Source organism: Pelmatolapia mariae, linkage group LG17 (genome assembly GCF_036321145.2).
Source record: "Pelmatolapia mariae isolate MD_Pm_ZW linkage group LG17, Pm_UMD_F_2, whole genome shotgun sequence".
In the NCBI taxonomy this organism is placed as follows: domain Eukaryota; kingdom Metazoa; phylum Chordata; class Actinopteri; order Cichliformes; family Cichlidae; genus Pelmatolapia; species Pelmatolapia mariae.
Window position 1 is genome coordinate 24,662,337 of NC_086242.1, and position 22,062 is coordinate 24,684,398.

Here is a 22,062-nt window from a genome sequence, read left to right on the forward strand (position 1 = left end):
ACTTGTCGTTCCCAGAGTATTTAAAAGTAGAATAGGAGGGAGAGCCTTCAGTTTTCAGGGCCCTCTTCTATGGAACGAGCTCCCAGTTTGGGTTCAGGAGACAGACACTATCTACTTTTAAGATTAGGCTTAAAACGCTCTTGTGATCAAGCATATAGTTAGGGCTGGATCAGGTGCCCCTGAATCCTCTCTTAGTTATGCTGCAATAGTTCTAGACTGCTGGGGGATTCCCATGATGCACTGAGTATTTCTCCTTCTCTCATCCCTTTTCATCAGCATGTGTTTATACACCTCTCTGCATTTAACTATTTGTTATTATTAATCTCTGGCTCTCTTCCATAGCATGGGCCACATTGCTCTCACAAATGTCCAGCAACTGTTCTCCTCAGTTATCGGACATCCAAAATAACCTTTTTGTTTCCTTTGATGTGTGTTGTATGCGCTATTGTAAATGCAGAGTGTGTTTATGAGAGTTGCAATTTATAGCATGGTTTTATTTACACTTTACACAGTGTCACCACTTTTTTGGAAATGGAATGATCATTTCAAATTTCTCTTCAAAAGAGATCTTCACATTTCATTTCTCACTGCCAATAACCAGTGCATCTTCCTGTGTTTTCTGTTGGAGGTCTACTAATAAATCATTCTTCATAATACAGCTCATTATAATAACAGCAGATATGAATGAATGAAGAAACAGAGCCTGCTGGTTGAGTTTTAGAATAGCATGTTTATTAATGGTATATTTTTGCATAGGGAAACATACTCATTTCCAGAAATGACTTCATTAGAATCTGTCAATAGCAATGTCTAAATGTGGTTCTAAAGGCTGAATATCCCCCACAACAGATGAATAACATAAGGTCATAAACACTGGTTCAGACGGCTTTCACGCAAACATTATACATTCAAAGAGGATCAGACCGGTAAGTGCGAGACTTTAGTTTATGCCATGCAAAAATATATGACTGACAATAATTTCAGCTGAAAAACAAACAAAAAAACAAAAAAATCCACATAGTAAAAAGTACTTAAAAGGCTTGGTAAAGCTGCCAAGAAACTACTTTCTGCTTGAAGCAGCAGCCCTTTCCACAGTAAATCTCGAGGTCAGGATTAATGTCAGCACTTCAGCTTTCCAATATGGAATGGAATGGACTCAGCTCTATCCAGATGTTAAAACTGTGACCAAAGTACACAATAAAGAACACAGAGGCGTTCCCATATCGCTGTAACAGGGGACCGCTCTCTGCTTCACTGCAGCTTTGTTATTTTTAGGTACCAGCGTACCTCAGTGTGCATCATGCATGACCATTTTAAGTGATAAAAAGATTTTGTTGTTGTTATCACATGGCTAACTCAATTCCAACTATAGAGTTAATGTGAAAAGGACGACAGTCTATGTGAATTGCAGTCATGCAATAACTGATGACATGTTTTAATGCCTATGCTTTCTCTGATGTAAGGGATATATGTCTGGAAGCAAGCAAGCAGTTTTTTAATATAATATCTGGAAAAGTTATGATGGAAAAAAAATGTTCAAATATGCATTCAAATATTCTCTGAGAAAAAAAAACTTTCATTCATTACATACTATCTTGAGCACATGGAGTAAACTGTGCAGTAGCAATGTACTTTCAGTTACAGAAACAAATCAATATGGCATCACTGTCAGAGGAAAACCTGCAGCTCTACAATCCCATTTTTAGTAACCAAGTGTGGTTTCCTGCTGTAAGTCTGAATTACAGGAAAGGTTTTCAAAGGCCATTAAAAAAATTAAAACGCAAACATGCATTTCAAGTAACAGCAAAAAAAAGAAACACATATTGGAGTCACCAAATCAATGGAGTTGTTCCAGGAAACAGCAGCAGTAGGGTAGAGCATTGAATATCATTGATAGTTCATAGAAAAGAGCCCTCTGCAGTCCCTTTGTTCCTCATACAGCAAACAGTTCAACATCTGATCATCTGCAGCCGTGAAACTAAAAAATAGGAAGTACCACCTGCAGTACGACTGTTTACTCAGAAACAGCTGTTCACAATACTGAACATGACCTGCTAATCACAATCATCAAGCAGTTTGGACTCTGGTGTGATGCAGTGTAACATGAAATATATGGACACATACATTGATTATCAGAATTTGAACTATAATAACAGTGGCCGCCTAAACAGCACTTGTTTGTCTTTAAACCACAGAGTTTCAAAAAAATCTAGAGGGAACCAAGTCAACCCCACGCTCAGTTAACGCCAGTCTGTATCTGTGGCACAAAAGAAATATGCATGTATTTACTGCACTGTGTGTTTGTGTGTGTGTTCGCGGGGGTGGGGTCTTACAAAAGACGGTGAAGCGAACTAGCTTGCAGGGGGAAATAGTAGACAGTGGGTGAAAGCAAATCAGAGAGCTGATTACTACAACTGACACATTATCATAACTGAATAATAATGATAATACAGACCTCCATGCACTGACAGCACACTGCAGTGGATAAATCAACTGATACAGATGCTCCTTTTTGTAATGTGGCATCACATTTGTGCTGCATTTATAATGTTTTCACGTGTGACCTATAAAAGCTGAAAATAGAACACAGCTGTAGGCCCCGAACGTAGTACAGCATAACATGAAGTACCATAAACTGTAAAACCTCTGAACTTTAGTGTCCCCCAAAATGCACACTCAGTGTTATCTCTAGATTTCCTTCAACTCTTTGGTTTGTTGTATGGCTTGTTACTTCAGGACCCGCACCGGTGAGGGCAACACTGTTTGTCACCAAACCATGTAGGGTCTGAAAACAACACCTACAGCTTACAAAATACCTCCAACAGTAAAGTGATAGGCACTGCTTATTGACATTGTTTTTGGTAGAACTTTTCAGTTGCTGCTGCCCTGCTGGTTTATTTGAATAGAGCGAGGAACTTGATGAGTTTGCATGTCTGTACACTTTCAGTAAGAGGACAGTGTCCGCATGAGAGCCTGAACTGGTGTGTCGCTTTCTTTAAAGTTGAATTTTCTAGCAAAAAAAAAGATCATAATATCAAGACACATCACATGTCAATTATGATTAATTAATAGCTGTAATTCTTGATAAATTTGGTCTTGATTTCAGTATTTTATGATATGATGATATGATAATGATAGACCTCTATTTCAAACATTGTGTAAACATACGGCACAAGCTTGAAACGCTATCACCTTAACAGTACTGGGCATGTGTCTTCCACTCAGCAGAGTGAGTGTGTTACTTAGGCATCCTGTTGTCAGGTTTTCGTTTGGTGGGAAACAGAAATGAAGACGCACATCAACAGTTCACACTGTTTCCTGACAGCATTGCATCCAAAATGTGGATTTTAAGTCACGTGCCAGTAAACTGTGCGTACATTCTTTCCACAGGTGAAGGTTTGCGTGAGTTTCTATCGTGGTCGTCAGCTGGAGGAGAAGGAACAACTACAAAGCTTGTACAGTTTTTTGTAAACCACTTGCACATTTTGCATGGGCATTTTTGGCTGTAGTGTTTGTTAAAAATGTATTTGAAACTTTTAAAGCAACTAAATCTAAAAGCAAGTTCTATATTTCCTATACGCGTGAAGAAAAAACATGTTTGCAAATAGTGGGCCTCATCGCAACTTAACCGCAATCAGACCCATCATAGGTTAATAGGTTTTAACATTAAGTAAAGTACATAAAGATTTGGTAACCGTACAAGCAACACAGTCTGTCTTCATACAGTTTTGGATATATCACCATAGTCAGGTTACTAGATATCATTCAAGCCAAAATACATGTTATTTAAGGTTTATAATCACAGCCACAATCAAAGTCCAAAGCTCTGAATTAAAGCTTCTACCACTCAGCTTCTATTTATGATCTTGCAGCAACAATTACACTTTCCACTTTGGCTCATAATTTCTGATGGAACTCCCATCAGGAGGTCTCTGAGGATCCTCTGATTTGCTAAAGTTGTACACCTGACCAGGATTGGTGGGTTCTTGCTGTATTGCTACAAGTCTTAGGTCTGTGTGTGAAGAAACTAATACCTGAGGGCACGCCCTATAAGCTCCCATACCATCACCATCCTCAGCGGGTAAAAGTGTTTGTGCAACTGATGTGCAATAAAATGACCAGATATTGCTCTTTTCTAACTTGCTAGAGCGTCACGTTGCTGCCATTCTCTCTCTGTCAGTGTTTGCCCTATTATGGATGACGTGTCAGTGGTGAAGACCTTTATTTTTGAAGCAGCGATGGACCAGTATAGTCCAAGACTCAATGCTTTTTTTAAAAACACTGTCCTATTTCGTTTAATTTTCACCAAAATATTTAGATAAATTATTCCTTGTTTTTCTATGTATACCATTTCTGCACACAAGTACTTGACCTAAACATTTTTAACTGTTGACTCAACCTTCATTGACGCTTGCAAAAATAAGGCCATATTCTTATAAGTGTGGTGCTACAGTAAGAAGAAGCATTTCATTAGTCAAGCCCAATGTGTAATTTCAAACAGCTCGATCCTATAAAAAAAGTTTCAATATTTCAGGACATAATTTATGTATTACAAAAACATTGCTACATGTGACATCACTGTCAACATTTCTTTATCACAATGACACATTTAGGAGATTGTGAAGTCTTAGCAGTTGTGCATTGTGTCATTTCACTTCAGTTGACGTCCAAACCTGTCTCTCACCCACTACAGCTTTGTTGTCCACATTTTTCTCTAAGAGACAGAATTTTCCCCATTTCATGGTTTCCACTTACTGTATAAGACAGCCACAAATGATTTAAACATTCTATACATCTTGATAACTAATAAGTGCATTTTGTATATATTTTTATACACACTGATGTGTTTAAAACTATAATTCTAAAGCAAAGTAATAATAACCCAAGGAAAACCTAAAAATAACCTAAAGCGAAGATGAGTAAAAATAATGTTAACTCAAAGTCATTTATGGCCTTTTATCACATGCTGAGTAACAGGATCAAAGTCGTCATATAGGCAATTGGACGGTGTTCTCATCACCAGTCATAAAGCTGCAAAGCCCTGAAATCTAAACCTGTACATGTTTAACATGCTTCCATTACATGGCAACCATACGTGGCCATACTAGCTAAAGCCCAACAAGATTTTTCCCTGCAATAAGTACCTTTAAATGTGTCTATATGCATCTAACATGGGACAATAAAACGTTAAGTAGATAGAGCTGAGCAGTGCCTCTGAAGATGGCTTTTGTTTGTATTGCGAGCATTTAGGCAGGACTTACCACCAGACTTGACTTTCTCAACCCGTGTTTTAGCCTCTGCAAAGTGTCATTTTCAAATCAAAGTTTCCATCCATATTTAACCACGCCCAGAAAAACCATTTTACTACAACACAATGGTGTCCAATTTTCATATAACACATATCTAAGCAAATATCAAACAATGTGTGCATGTGACTTTACACATAGCAACACCAATAATGTTCACTTACATTAGCCCACAGACTCCTCAGCCTACACGCCAGCCTTAAACAGCACAGCCACTGAATCCAATCAGCTATATGAGTGCAGTCAACACCTGAGTATCTCAGATAACACCAGAAAAATCCACAGAGTCTAAAGGAACAGCCTAAAATACTGGGAACTGCAGTCTTTTCCATGTGTTCACGTGTTTTTGTTGCAATAAATCAAGCATGGGACCTAAGTGATATATATGACAGCAGGTGTATATATTTGGAGGCTGGTTCACATCTACATGTTCTCACACTTAGGCCTCAGTCACACCAGCCTAGAGACCTGTCAACTTCTGGGAACCTTCCAGTGAAAAATGGATATTTCCCAACCAGATGGCGAGTGGTTGCTGGCAGTTGCTGGGTGAAATTGCTCACACAGATGGTGCTGCATCAAAAACTTCCTTGTGATTGCTTTAGATGCTAGCAGACTGCCACAGTAGTTTGCATGGAAGATGCCAAGTTCCAAGAGCAAAACTTGCTATGCAAAGTGAAAAGACAGGATATTTGCCTTCAAAGTAAAAGTTAAGACTCTCTACTTCAGCCAACCAACTGTAAAAGGCAAAACTTTTAGTTGGACGGCACAGGTTGTCCATTTCCGGTTTGTGTGGCACTTTTCACAGTTTCACTACCACTCGGAGTAGCCGAGGACACGTTTTTCTCATGTGTAGTTGCCAGATGGTAGTCAACTGATCTCCAGGCCTGTGTCACTGGGGCCTTACAGACCAAGTTCACACTTTCAGTAGGTCATGATATAACAGCTGAGCTACCTTAATGGCAACCAAATGTATATTATTTAGGGAACAAAGTTGTTTTCTTCATACGACAGTAAAAAGAGCATATTTCCGCAAAGTTTCACACTCTTCCTTTCACACTGTAAAAATTGCTCTATCTTTAGGATAACAGAGTAGATGATAAACAGCTAGTGAAAGCTTTCATAGAGCTTAGCCGTAAGTTACTATCTCAGGTGGCGCACCACCACAACCAAAAAATGTGCACTTGCTACACTGGTTAATGTCGAGTAATCACACATGCAGCTTTTTTGTACCGTGAAACATATGATCATGTTTCCATAAAATATTACTGTTCTTTAACTAAAGGCAAGGCACATAATGTGTTTTACGAAATATCGTGCAAAAGTTTAACAACAGAGCTATTATTAAATTCAAAGAAACATATAGCCTTCCATCCACTTCCCTCTGATGTAGTCTGCAGAACAGAGGGAGGAAAAGAAGGATGAGGAAGAGCAGGACAGAGATGGAGAGGTATTATCAAGTTGAGCCATGCATTGGTTAGGTCAGCACAGCGACCAGGACAGCACCATGCAATATACATCAGCTTTAAGACAACTTTAACTGAACCTCAAACTAAAATCCAGTTCATATCAACACTTTCTGTCCATGTCATTGATCCCTTGTAGGCACTAAATTAACTTAGCTATAGCCCCCAAACCGTGGGAAAGAAAAAGGAAATACACCGACATCTCTGCTCTAATGCAAGGTAAAGTACATTTTAGGTGTGGCCTGACAGAAAACAGACAAGATCAAATCAAATTTCAAGTTCAAATTATATGGGGACACGTCCAAGTAAGATTCCTTAGAAATTGATCATTCATGCTCATTCCCATATTAACTCACACAAGCATTTATAAATGTAAAGACAACAGGAGGCAGGAGAAATAGAAGGAAAATGTTAAAATGGAATTTCTGGTTTTTGTCCGAATTGCTGTACAAACACACACGTGAAGCCCGTCCATATCTGTGAACTCCTGTCTTTTTCTGCTGCTTGGTGCATTTTGGTGCAAGGTGTTTGCATGATCCCACAGATGTTTGCTTCCTGTGCAAAATAATATCTTGCATGATCAAAACTGTAAATATCACTGGAAACCCTGGGTCCAATATTTCCAGTGACTATACCACCTGCTTTGCTAACAGTTCACTGGAAGCCCAGTGAAGCAATTTTCTTCTTCAGCTGTTGAACTTCAGCACATTCTCTTTAAGGCCTCTGCTTTAACTTGAGCAGGTCTGAGCATAAACCCTTTTAAATACACAGTGCCACAAGCTTAGGGGTTCAGAATTAATCACGTAAACAAAACTTCCTCACGCTAAAAAGTCAGTCATGAAGTTCCATTAGATTCTGTACTGGGACCAGTACCTACATTATATATGCTTCCCTTACGTACTATTATTAGAACACACTGCAAACATTTATTTTATCTACTGAGCCAGTTTTGGTGCTGTTGAGCCACATGACAAATTCAAATGGCTAAATGCTGCTGGGGCACATGCACTTCTCCTCTCCCCTTTTTCTCACTCAATAAGTATGTATAGTTATATGTTGCATGTTCTTAATTTGTGTCTACTCCCTTAAAAGGAGGCTCTAATCCTGTATTATATCCTAATGTTTACCTTACCATATAAAGACAAAACTGTTGTTGTAAACTGGTGCTATGTGAATATTATAGAATTGAATCATTGTCCTGCTGAATGATAAAATGTCCTCGGGTGAGTTTTCCATAGAATGTGGAAACAAAGCTCTGCAAGATCCTGTTTTCTTTTCTGAGAACAGAAAGTGTTCAGGCCTACATCCTAGGAAGCATTGGGTTTCCTAGTTAAAGCTGAAAATATATGGATCTCTGAACCAATATCCATTTTATTATTTCGCATTGAAGGTGCTGAAGCATAGGACTTGAAGAAAACTGTCATTGGTCAGACCACAGCAGTGGGGACACTCTTTAAAAAAAACCTTTCTCCCAATAAGAATATTTGTTTCCAGGGAGATTGAGACAAATGTGGGTCATGAAAACAGCCTACAACAACTACACCAAGGAACAATGTCTGGAGTTTTCTCTTACTCTCTGTGCACAGAAAGCAAGTGGAAAAAAATGACAGACTGCAGAAACAATCCAGCAGAAAATTTCCTGTGAATAATACAGGTTACTCGGAAACTCTTCTCGTGTGGTATCCAATCAGATTGCACTATCAAAAACACATTTTTACATGGTTACATCCATGGAAAAATAGTAAGTCGACAAGCGTTTAGGAGAGTGCTTTAGACTCACCAGTTCTTAGAGATAAAGTATGGCACAGACTATAATGTATTACTTCTTAAAAATCTTGACATTGTCAACATGTCACATTACCTTACACAAATGACACTGTGTAAGATTTATCAAAGGGCCATGGTGCACATGTCTACTACTGTTTCTTTTAGAGTTTACAATGAATTTTATTTGCCAGAACTGATGATGTTTAAGGTGCATTCAAGAATCTGATCCTCAATTTTATTCCTTCTTTCATCATTATGTTTTTTCACCTTTTTAAATGTTTCTGAAGATTTCAGTCAATGTTAAAATGTAGCTTGTAAGCCTTTCAATAGATCACTATAGAAATGTATTTGATAACTGAAGCTGTGAAACGTCAGCGATAACAGAACACTGCTTTGCCTCACTAGCAATAATGCAAACTCTATATCAACATTTACACAGAAAACCAAGGGCGCGACCTACCTTAAAATGCTTAATTTGTTGATGTTGGCACTTCAAACTGGAAAACAACTCTAGCACCGTTCTTCTGTTCACCTGTGTCACCCAGCCCAGTCCCAAATCAAACCCTACTGCTGCTGTTCCATCACACGTTGTTCAGATTGGGTTGGGGTTGAACTACACAGAGCAGAACTTCTCAGGGGCCACAACTTACTCTACAGCTAGACGACACACCCAGATTTTGTCCACAGTTCAAGTCATATATGCATAACATGCTCATCAGCATCAACAACTTCATCAAAAACAAAAAACAGTCTGCTAAACCTCCAGCTTGGCAACATACCACATCATAACTTTTGAAAAAAACGTATTTTACTGTAATCATAGTGCAGCACCTGCTTTATCTCTTTCTAACCCACCCACACACAAACACAGATCCTGTCATTTTGAGACAAACAGAAACTACAGGACATCTCTTCAAAGCAGGAATGAGTGTGGAAATGCAGGAACCATCACATTCTCATACACAATCATCTACAGACACACACGCACACTACATTACACAACCAGGCTACAGTTCAGCCACATTCAGCAGCCAATGTACTGCTGGCTGTGCTGCCACATCATCCAGGTATGTGTTTGCCTTTTGATAATTCTACTGAGGAAGTCACGTCAATGTCAAACACTGTACGTTTGGAACTGAGGTCATGGCCCACTCATGCACTCTAACATGGCATAGTAAAACTGGGCCTTGCTCCACACTTGCTTTCAGCTGTAGCATTGTGTGCTGTGGAGGAGGAGGCATGAATATAGCTCTTATATTCCACTATTACTCGTTGTTTTCTACCAAAGAGCACAATCAAACAGTCTTACAAACATGAACCTTGCAAAGCAACTAAATAATTTCAGGTGGATGATTGTCAATAAAAAAGATGAAGCCTCTGTGTTTTGTTGGGAAGAGTGAAATAAACTGCGCTATTCAGCTTGTAATTTTCTTCAGACGTATCAATAACATACTTAAAAAGTGCAAATAAACATTAAATATTAACAACCTCTTCTGGTCGGTTCAGAAATTAAAGGAGGCTTATTTGCATATATTATAAGCAGCACCTGCAGCGGAGAGTGGGGCATTTTAAGTGTTGAGGGAGGGATGAGGTCTATATAGGCCTTGTAGTTGACTTAGTGTCGAGATCCAGGGTACGGGGTCAAGGCTGACATCCATCCCAGGGAAACAGGACTCATCCTGGGGACACAGTTAAGTTTCAGGCTTCTGAGAATCTGATGTGTTGATGCCTGGTTCTGGTCTGTAGTTCATTTGGACCAATGAAACCTCTGCATTAAGTCGTTACTTTTCTTTGAAAATATGCCATTTGTGACAAACATGTAATGTCATAAAGCATAGTTCATTCTGGGGATATAAAACGGCTGAGAGAGCCCAGCATCCTTCTTCCATCCAGGACGTCTCTTTACACATGTATAAATATATTGCAAAGTATATTTATATATATGTATGACTAGAGGTTAATATATTTTTCCTCTGGAAATGTCTTCACAACATTATTTTTTCCCCCCAGTAGTTTACTGTCATGACAATCACGTTTCCTCCAAAGTTCCCTCAGTTGCCCAAATACCAAGACTGGAAAGGAGACAGACACACAATTAAAACACAAATACATAGCACACTTAAAACGACTCAGCTTAGAAATGTACAGTCAGAGTTCCTCTCACACACAAGTATAATCCAAGACTTTCTTGATCATGTTGAACTAAACACTGCTACTGAAAACATCTACGTGCAGTATTAGAGAGACGTTTGCCAGCAGCAGCTACAACTCAACCTTTGAAACTGCCATTTGGGAATACACGGCACAGAACTAAAAATACCAGAATTTTCCAGATATTAAACAGTGAAATCTCTAAATTTCTGGTGTTTGGGGTCATCTGAATCCTTCCTAAAACGACTTTTACAATGAAGTAAACCATACTGACCTGCGCTTGGTAGAGTCCACCTGGGTCTCGAGGGGTGACTCCCACGAAGGATGATCGATTAGCTGGAGGGGTCCCCGGGGCAGAGTATGCTGAGGGTTAACAACATCATTCTTACACTATCTCCATGAACTCACAATTAGTTGAACAATGCAACACCTTACACAACGAGTTCTGTCAACAGCAACAGCAACAACTACAGCATAGTACAGCATCAAATGCCCTGAAGTCAGTCACTTTAATGAGGCACTGCGCCAACTCTGCTCACTGTAGAATATTTGGCTGAATTAAGTTTGCTTATTGTTCGTCTTTTCCTTCAGAATTGTCTGAGAAATTGATGTGAACTGGGCAGAGTATTGCCCATCTCCTCTTTATTCTATATTATATAAATATATTATATTTATTCTGTCTTTATTCGGTGTATTGCAGGTTGGAAGTTGGAATAAAACCCCAAACTCCGCAAATGTCGCCCAGCATAGATCTGGGCTTTAAGTGTCCACTGTATATGAAATACAACTGACACACATTCAAATGTTTACACAGAAATGAGCAGAAAGGTTTGGAACAGCAATGTAAACAAAATATAATTAATTAACTGCAAACTAACAACGACATTGTAACAACACTGTCTTTATCAGGTATTAACATCAGTCCACCTCCTGCGTCTGGACCTGCCAGTCTATTCTCATACCTGTTTTTACAAGAAAGTGCAAATGGGTCACCTGCTCAACCAAGTGAGCGCAGAAAGCAGTATCTCAAAAGGCATAGTTACTTCTTTTCATATTGTGTTTGAATGATAATGACCATCTCCTAACAGTGTCGTTTTTGAAAGATTCATGTAGCATGTTCTCCACTTTTAATGTATGTAATTGATCTGAATAACAGTATGGCATCAGATTTCTGTCAGAAATCACAAGCTTGACAAAATATGAGAAAATTCTAATATCGTGCCAGGGCATTGAACATGGAAGTGTACACAGCAGCTTCTGCTGAACTGTTTTATTCTGTGGCAGCATATTAATATTTGCTTATACTTTGGAAAATCAAATTTGCAACATTTACTAATAACCTTTATTTGACCAGCTTGATACTGAAGATATACTGGAAGTTATTTGATGTTAGGGAACAGTTAGAGAATTATTAGTTGCTCTACTTGTCACTGATGCTCTAAGCCTTTATGCTCATTTTCACCTGTATTCACTGAAATGTTTTGTACAAACTGTATATATATATAAAGATATATATATATATATATATTATCTGTATATGTAGAAGGTTATTTATGACCACTTACTGGGTGATGTGGGGGAGTTTGCTCCTGCATCAGAGGACGTGGTAGTAGCTTTTGACTCTGTAGGAAGGGTCGGCCTAGAAAGGGAGGATGGGGGACTCGCCAGGGAGGGTGCAGGTCCAGGGGGTGCCAACATTTGTGCCGAGATGTAATGACTGGGCACTTTGACCTGGTTACTTCCATTCAGCTGGAATATTTTGGAAATGAATTTTATTTCTCACAAAAATTGACACATTGTTTCAGAACAGAGATTAAAATACTGCAATGACTGTATTTGAGTGTCATGCAATACAATGCTCTGTGTTTATATATGGAATGTATTTAATAATTTTTTTAGTCTTATCGTAACCCTTGTGGTGTCCTCGGATCAAAAATGGTCCCTAGGTGAATGGCAAACAAGCATATGGGAATCCCGAGGACACCACAATGATGTTGTTTTGGTTAATAAATCTCATTGGATCCTTAAGGCAAGAGCCTGGAAAACATTTAAATCGGGTACTGTGTCCCTTAAGTTTCTTGAAAATGAAGAAAAAGTTCATTAAAGAAGCATTAAACCCACAGTAGTATGAAATATCCTAGTGTTATGGACAGAGGTGATGTCATGTGCCTCTGAGGGTTTTGTCCTTAGGGTGGTGACTGGAACTCACAGGAAGTGGTCTAATTTATACATTGCACTGTGGATATCCAGTGTGGAATAAAAAATTACAGTGGCTTGCAAAAGTATTCGGCCCCCTTGAACTTTTCCACATTTTGTCACATTACAGCCACAAACATGAATCAATTTTATTGGAATTCCATGTGAAAGACCAATACAAAGTGGTGTACACGTGAGAAGTGGAACGAAAATCATACATGATTCCAAACATTTTTTACAAATAAATAACTGAAAAGTGGGGTGTGCGTAATTATTCAGCCCCCTGAGTCAATACTTTGTAGAACCACCTTTTGCTGCAATTACAGCTGCCAGTCTTTTAGGGTATGTCTCTACCAGCTTTGCACATCTAGAGACTGAAATCCTTGCCTATTCTTCTTTGCAAAACAGCTCCAGCTCAGTCAGATTAGATGGACAGCGTTTGTGAACAGCAGTTTTCAGATCTTGCCACAGATTCTCGATTGGATTTAGATCTGGACTTTGACTGGGCCACTCTAACACATGGATATGTTTTGTTTTAAACCATTCCATTGTTGCCCTGGCTTTATGTTTAGGGTCGTTGTCCTGCTGGAAGGTGAACCTCCGCCCCAGTCTCAAGTCTTTTGCAGACTCCAAGAGGTTTTCTTCCAAGATTGCCCTGTATTTGGTTCCATCCATCTTCCCATCAACTCTGACCAGCGTCCCTGTCCCTGCTGAAGAGAAGCACCCCCAGAGCATGATGCTGCCACCACCATATTTGACAGTAGTGGGGATGGTGTGTTCAGAGTGATGTGCAGTGTTAGTTTTCCACCACACATAGCGTTTTGCATTTTGTCCAAAAAGTTCCATTTTGGTCTCATCTGACCAGAGCACCTTCTTCCACATGTTAGCTGTGTCCCCCACATGGCTTGTGGCAAACTGCAAACGGGACTTCTTATGGTTTTCTGTTAACAATGGCTTTCTTCTTGCCACTCTTCCATAAAAGCCAACTTTGTGCAGTGCACGACTAATAGTTGTCCTATGGACAGATTCCCCCACCTGAGCTGTAGATCTCTGCAGCTCGTCCAGAGTCACCATGGGCCTCTTGGCTGCATTTCTGATCAGCGCTCTCCTTGTTCAGCCTGTGAGTTTAGGTGGACGGCCTTGTCTTGGTAGGTTTACAGTTGTGCCACACTCCTTCCATTTCTGAATGATCGCTTGAACAGTGCTCTGTGGGATGTTCAAGGCTTGGGAAATCTTTTTGTAGCCTAAGCCTGCTTTAAATTTCTCAATAACTTTATCCCTGACCTGTCTGGTGTCTAAATCCAATCGAGAATCTGTGGCAAGATCTGAAAACTGCTGTTCACAAACGCTGTCCATCTAATCTGACTGAGCTGGAGCTGTTTTGCAAAGAAGAATGGGCAAGGATTTCAGTCTCTAGATGTGCAAAGCTGGTAGAGACATACCCTAAAAGACTGGCAGCTGTAATTGCAGCAAAAGGTGGTTCTACAAAGTATTGACTCAGGGGGCTGAATAATTACGCACACCCCACTTTTCAGTTATTTATTTGTAAAAAATGTTTGGAATCATGTATGATTTTCGTTCCACTTCTCACCTGTACACCACTTTGTATTGGTCTTTCACATGGAATCCCAATAAAATTAATTCATGTTTGTGGCTGTAATGTGACAAAATGTGGAAAAGTTCAAGGGGGCCGAATACTTTTGCAAGCCACTGTAGATGAGATTTCCTCTTTCTTTTGGTTGCTGTCTTAAGGGTCGCTACAACAGATTATCTGTGTCCATCTCACCCTATCCCAGCATCCTCCTCGGTCACACAAGCCCTCTACATGTGCTCCTTTATTACATACATGAATCTTCTGAGGTCTTCCTCTTTTCCTCCTGCCTCTCAGCTCCATCTTCATCATCATCCTTTGTCTGATATATCCGCACTCCCTCTTCTGCACATGTCCAAACTATCTCAGCCTCTCTGGCGCTGAGCTGTCCTTCTGATGTCCTCATTTCTAACCTTCAATATCTCTACACCTTGCATTTTCACCTTTCCTCCTGTCTCCCTCTAATTCACACACACATATTCTGACTTGCTTCTACCTTCACTGCTCCACATTCAGCGGTTTTTTTAATGTAAAAAAAGTACTTGCTGCATCAAAGTTAGAATCCGAACCGGTTTCTTCTCTTTGTGTCTTTTTTTACTTTTATGTTTATACATGTGGAGATATTGCCACTCTCCATCTATAGACAGGGGTGCACATAAGTGGTCCGCAGGTGCGCATGCGCTGTCAAAATAAAAGACGTGCACCAGATAAGAAGTTGCAACGTGCGTTTGCGTACATAAGATTTTTCTGGCTTCAAACAAATGCCAGCTCACCTCCTGCAACCACTTTTCCGAGAATACGCGCTTCTGTTGCGGTTCCGACTCCTTCTAACATTTCTTTGGAGGTGGAGAAACACCAAAGTAATTGCTTAAAGGAGCTTCTTCGACATCTTTAAGAGTTCTAAACAAACGTCTGTCCTCCTCCAGAAAATCTTATGTACGCAAACGCGCGTTGCAACTTCTTATCTGGCGTGCGTCTTTTATTTTGACAGCACATGCGCACCTGCGGACCACTTATGTGCACCCCTGTCTATAGTTACAAAGTGCTGCAGGTCTGGAGGAACTGCTAATATGGTGACTGAATTGGTTGCACAAGAAATATCTGTCTTCAAAAACATTTGTACTTATTTTTGCAGCATACGTGTAATACTAGGTAGTAGCTCAAGGTGCAGTGGAAAAAGGGAATAGTGTGTTGGCTTGTGTTGACTAGATGTACTCACTGAGCTAGGGGTTTGATTGGCAGGGTCACAGGCTAATGAAACCAGATCCTTTAGAGGGTCTTGGGCAAGATGAGGAGGATAACGGATCGCTCCATGGGGGAAGTAGGAGGAAGATGGGAAATGAAGAGATGAGGAGGGATGTGGACTCCGGGACAGACCTGAGAAAAAAAATGACATGTTGTTCTGTGCATCCTTTAAGTAAATAACAAATTAATATATAGATATAGATATAGATATAGATAGATATATATATCTGTGTGTGTGTGTGTGTGTGTGTGTGTGTGTGTGTGTGTGTGTGTGTGTGTGTGTGTGTGTGTGTGTGTGTGTGTGTGTGTGTGTGTGTGTGCTACTGACCACTGTGAACAGCTATAACAGGCCGGTGGTGCTGAGTAAAGGAACCCATTCTTGGTGAATCTTCCTGGGGAGAAGGACTGTCCAGTTCTGCCTTCTTCACCGGAGGAGACAGCCCTAAATGAATCCCACAACACACAGACACACACACACACAGACACGCACGCACACACACAAAAGCACCCAAAATTTTCTGTCATTTCTACTTATGTCAGTTTCTCTAGAAATTGGTCTTAAAATAATATAATATATAATCATGAAACACACGATCCTGACTCAGCAGAAACCAGTTGTGTACTAGACCACAGGTATTTGCATGGCTTATAATGGAAAGGTCTTCCAACTGTTTCCTTTTGTGCTGATGTTGCATTTTAAAACGTTTTGTGGCACCTAACCAAAAAAGTAAGACATTGTATGTAAGTGATACTCAGTTCCACCAAATTAGAATCAGAATTTCCAGGTTAGGCGCCAGTGATTAGAACTTTGTTAGAGTGGCATGAGGAACCTGTCATTCAGGTCAAATGTCAGGTGTGGTCTGCCGTTCTTCTTTGGCATTTGGAAAGTATAAGGCAAGGAGTGCAGGCATCGGTGCCCTTCCATGTGCATACATGGGAAGCTGGTAATGAGAATAACAGTAAGAGCCCCTCCCAGAGCCCCCCAGAGTAGACAACAGTCACAGAATATGGACTGACTGAGTCACCTAGCATGAAATGCAGTGGGATGCAAAAGCTAAAGCAGATTAAAATGCGCGCCCTTTATTGCAATGTATAGAAGGTATCTGCTGAGCCAGCAGCTGATACAGGCTGCCTGAGCAAATCCTATGCTTATGCATAACAACTGTCCAGAATCTCTGTTCATGACCCTGCCTCCTGATAAAAATACTGATAAAATATATGAATTCTTTATTATTTACTTATACTACTGACTAGCTAGTATTGTTTTGGTAAATAACAGGATTTTCCTACATAACAAGCTTTAGGGCCAGATTTAATAAACAGGGCAAATTAGCATCTGAGCACAATACCCAAATAGGTTAGGTTTAGTTAATAGATTTAGTTGTTAGTTTTGATGAATTAGCAGTAAATTGCACAAATGTACAAACACAAATGTTAGTACATTAGTTTGCATACTTGATTTAAATATTCTCCTCACAGAAATAGATATACAACATAGTCAGTCGCATAAAAACCCCGCCTCTTGCATTCAATTATGTCACTGTGCTCTCTTCATAAATACCAACAATATTTTTTTAAATGCCAAAAACCAGTTTGCGATGGTGCAATGTATTAGTAAACCTGGCCCTAATGTGTTCAGCAGCATGACTGTAAATAGGAAAGTCGATATGGTAGTCTTACCTCCTTCCATGTCATCAGTCCAGTTCCTGGAGCTGCTGGCTGGTGAGGAAGGTGAATGGTAATACTCCCCACCTGGACTATCAGCCTCTTCCTCTATAGAGCCAGACTTATGACGTTTACTCCTGAAGACACATAGAGAGATGCTCACACATTTAGGATCCTGGTTTCACTGGGAACCATGTGAGGAGATCAAGCATAGTCCAGTGTTAAAATGCATAAGGTAAGATTATTGTGAGGCCATAAGGGCCTGTGTGTGGGCTGAAGTCAACTTGCTATTTAGCAGCGTTAGCAAAAACTGACAATTGTTTCCCGTTTCATTCAGAGAGCCAAATCATTTACAATCCAACCCTGGCAACCCATTTTCATTTAACCATTTCTGGGCCTTTCTGGCCTTTGCTGCATGTCTTCCCCCCTCTCTCTCTCTCTCTGCTTTCCTGTCAGTCTCTACTGTCACTATTAAATAAAGCCAAAAAAGTGCAAGAACCAAAAAAAAACATTTCTGTAAACTATTGTGTACTGTTATCATGTCAGATAAATTCTGTAAAGAATAAGTGGTGTTTCTTACCTTTCCAACCATATACTGATTTTAGTCCGCACAATAACACACTGCACACTTAATGTTCCTCATAAGTGCAATTGATTTTCCAACGAATACTTGTTGCAAACTTAAGATGTCTAGTGAATAAAAACATTCAACTGGATACAGTGGAGGAAATAATTCTTTCATCTGCTGCTGAATTTGCAAGTCTGCTCACTTAGAAAGAAATGAACGGTTTCTCATTTTTATGACAGTTTCGTTCTGATGGAGAGCGACAGAACGTCAAACAGGAAAACACATTAAATAAAAGTTCTGAACGGATTTTCACGTCATTGTGAAAAAAGTATTTGATTCTCAAGAACAACATGACTTAGTACTTAGTGGATGAGTAAACCAGCAAGAATGGTAAATTGTCTGATTTTTATATAGCACGTGTCTACTCTTCCAGAGCACTCAAAGCGCTTTATACAAAATGCTACATTCACCCAATCATACAAGCACTTTCTTCTATGCTTTTAAGAGCTTACTAACATTCACACACATTCATGCTCCGATGGATGCAAGAGCAACTTTGCCCAAGGACATTTGGCATGCCCACTGGGGTGAGTCAGGGATCAAAGTACCAACTTTCTTATCAGTAGATAGCTCCTGAGCTACTTCTTACTGCTACATGCAGGAAGAAGTTTCTTGTATTTGGTCACCAGGTTTACACACATCTCAGGAGGGATTTTGGCCTACTCCTCTTCACAGACTCTCTCTAAATCTTTTAGGTTTCTTGGCTGTTGCTTAGAAACTGGAAGCTTTAGCTTTCTCCACCTTAATGTGCTTCATCTCATCAATGACCCATCTTCAGTGTCCTGGCTGAGAGAAGGAGGTTTGATTGTGTGAATGATGTTCTTTGAGTCACATTCAACCTTTCTCTGCCTCCAAACATGGCGGGCGGAGGTGATGTCAAAGAGGTCAAATCTGGTTTCATCTGACTTCAGCATTTTCTTCCGATAATTGTTTAAACATCTAAACAATTGTCTGAATTGTTTAGATGTTTACTAGCAAACTTAAGACAGGCCTGTACATGTGCCTTCTTGACCAGGAGGACCTGCGAGATTTCAATCCATTACAGTGTAGTGTGTTACCAATGGTGTTGACTGCGATCTCACCTGCATCAGATCATTAACAAGCAGCACTTCACCCATGAGCAGCTTCACCCATGAGCAGCTTCACCCATGAGGCACACATAATGACTTGAGATGGGTAACTGATTGACTATAATCTCAGAAAAATCTGTGGGAGCCAGATTTCTGACTGGCTTGTAGGGGATTAAATACTTATTTCACTTAAAGACATTAAAAATCAGTTCATAGCTTTTTCCTGGATTTGTGGTTGAAATTCTGTCTCTCCAGTAAAATGAAACTACCAGAAAAAAAATCTAGTTTATTCATTTCTTTGTAAGTGAGCAAACTTGCAAATTGTGCAGATATGTGTGTGTGATATGGCCGGGGAAATCAAAAGATTGCCACAGATGTGTGTTTACCAGGCCGACTGAATGAAAAGCTGACTAATTCTTCACTGTGATAAAGAAGAAATTCTGCCAGTCTTTCCTGTGGTAGTCGCTCATTTATTACTGCCTAACATTAACCCTTCAGCACAGATACAGGCTTTTCTGAGCTTAGTTTTATCTTATTTTTGGCACAAAAGCACTATAGAAAGTTTATTTTTGTATTGGGGTCAATGACTAAAGGTGTTTCTGTACCTACAGTGAAAAAAATAAGAAAATAGTAAGAGAGCAAAGAGCAAAACACGGCCTTAAAGAAAGGGACTTTTGTTTGAATAAATTCTCAAAGCTACTTTATCCTGTTAAATGTGATTTAAATGAGCAATTCAGAAAACTGTGCTCTCCAATAAAACAAAGGCTGAAGTGTTAGAAAGGTTAAACAAGGACGGGAAAACTAAAGCAGCAGTGGGCTAAACAAGATGATCATTGAGGTATTTTTCTCAGGGGTGTCCTGCCTTACCTCACAGCACTGTTTACATTCTTTCTGAATCTTACTGCAAACGGACATCAGAGCCTATAGTAACTGCAGTCAGGGGATGAGTCTCTGTACCATTTCTTGGCTGCTCATCCTTCCCAGTGAATCCGTTTTAAAATAGGATTATTTGACAAATGGATTCCCTACTTCCATCTTTTTTCCAAAGAATTAAAAAGGTAAACCTTAAAAACCTACAACTCTCACATATCACTTGTTATCACTTACACTTTTACAGCTATTAAACCTCTACCTTGCAGAAGTGCAATTGCTCTAAATATTTATCAGCCACCTTCTATTCAAAAGTTTTAAAAGTTGAAAAGACTTGTATTTCAGTAAGTCGGTCCAATCTTTTTGATAATATTTCTGAAAATTTTCAGTCGGCTTTCAGTGCCCAGCCTTACCTGCAGGCATACATAAAATACACAGCATCTGCGGATGCTTATCTGGCTCTCGATGCCAGAGAATTGTACAGTATATAGGCGTCATCCTTTATATGTCAAAAAATCTGACTGAGCAGCTTTAGGCATAGACCCATCTTATGCTCTCAGAGTAAAGGCCTCCTGGTTGTCCCTTTATTATCTTTCTATGTATTTTTTTTCGTTCTCCTATATTTTAATGGGCACTTGCATTTTGCCTTGTATGTGCTTGAACATTCACCAGACATTAGTATCCATTTACAACCCTGATTTGTGTGTGTGGATGTGTATGTTTGTTTTTGTGTGTACATGTTTAGACATCTTTGTGAGGACAGAAAATTTTACAGTCCCTTATGGGGACAAAATGCCCATCCCCGCGGGTTTGAAGACATTTTTGAGGCTTAAAATGTGGTTTAAGTATCAGTGTTACAATTAGGTTTAGGCATTCATTTTTCATGGTTAGGGCAAGCGGCTAGGGAAAGCATTATGTCAATTAGATGTCCTCACTAAGACATGAAAACTAGTGTGTGTGTGTGTGTGTGTGTGTGTGTGTGTGTGTGTGTGTGTGTGTGTGTGTGTGTGTGTGTGTGTGTGTGTGTGTGTGTGTAAAAATACCCGCTGGATGAGGTGCTGGCCAGTGATCGTCTGAGACTGACTGGCTGGTTAACAGACTGGTTGAGATCATAGGCCAGATGACCCTGGAGCTCCCCCACAGAGAAGCCAGGCCCTACTCCTGTTACAACGGGAGCTACATGGGAAAAAGACAGATTGTGTTTATGAGTTACGCACTTAAAACAGAATATCAGGTACTCAAAGTGTGTGGCAAAGCCCAATACTGTGTTAATTGACTAGTCTTTAATTTCCTATCTAGATTTCATTATATCTACTCACAAAGCAGCAAGGAAAGCTTTGTTAATCATGTACATGTAATACACTAGATTTTCACAGTCAAAGCTTAAGATTTTGCTATGGCCTACACCACTTAGTTCAGATCACCAGTCATACCAGATCAGTTTACTTTTAAAGGTCACGAATAAAAACAAAACAAAAAAAGGCTGTAATTGTTTTCTGTTTGAATATTTTACATGGTTAATAAAAGAGACAGTGTGGTTTGATTCCACATGTTTAGAAATTCAAGTCCATTTAGAGGAAATGACTTGAGTTGTTTTGTGGGACCACTTTTATCCTGAGATCAAACTATCCTGATAGGATTGGTGTACTCCAGCATGACATGTTCTCCACCCCCAGGAGACAAAGGCTCTATAAACAGCTAAATGAGTGTGAAAATTGGATATGGATATCCTGTTGTTACCATATCTTACCAAAAAATAAGGCCAACAAATTAGAAATGCTGTGCTTTTCTACTTTACTTGAGCACTCAAAGCACTTCATACAGCATATCTCACTCACCCTTCTACACATAAGTGCTTCCTATTGAACATTCACACTCTGAGGAATGCATCAGAAAGCAACATGGGGTTCAGTACCTTGCCCAAGGACATTTGGTATACAGACTGGAGCAGTCAGGGATCAAACCACCAACCTTCTGATTAATAAACTGCACTGCTGCCTGAGCTACAGCCTCCGCCAGTGCTCTCAATTGACATCATAAAAACGACTTGAAATTGCACTTGCATTTTCTTCTTATATTCTCAAACTAGTTCAAGAATAATATGCCATTC

General features: G+C 39.7%; 1 protein-coding gene across 3 annotated transcripts in view; it reads right to left on the bottom strand.

Moving 5' to 3' along the window:
- Positions 1–710: 710 nt before the first annotated feature.
- Positions 711–22,062, bottom strand: part of nfic (nuclear factor I/C) — a 52,891-nt gene continuing 31,539 nt past the window's right edge. For all 3 annotated transcript variants that reach the window (XM_063460664.1, XM_063460663.1, XM_063460666.1), the window contains exons 7-13: positions 20,996–21,128; positions 17,400–17,521; positions 16,048–16,161; positions 15,694–15,851; positions 12,253–12,436; positions 10,962–11,050; positions 711–10,608 (exon numbers count right to left, since the gene is read on the bottom strand). In XM_063460664.1, coding sequence (XP_063316734.1) covers positions 10,588–10,608; positions 10,962–11,050; positions 12,253–12,436; positions 15,694–15,851; positions 16,048–16,161; positions 17,400–17,521; positions 20,996–21,128 — 821 coding nt within the window. In that variant the 3' untranslated portion in view covers positions 711–10,587. The remainder of the gene's footprint in view (positions 10,609–10,961; positions 11,051–12,252; positions 12,437–15,693; positions 15,852–16,047; positions 16,162–17,399; positions 17,522–20,995; positions 21,129–22,062) is intronic.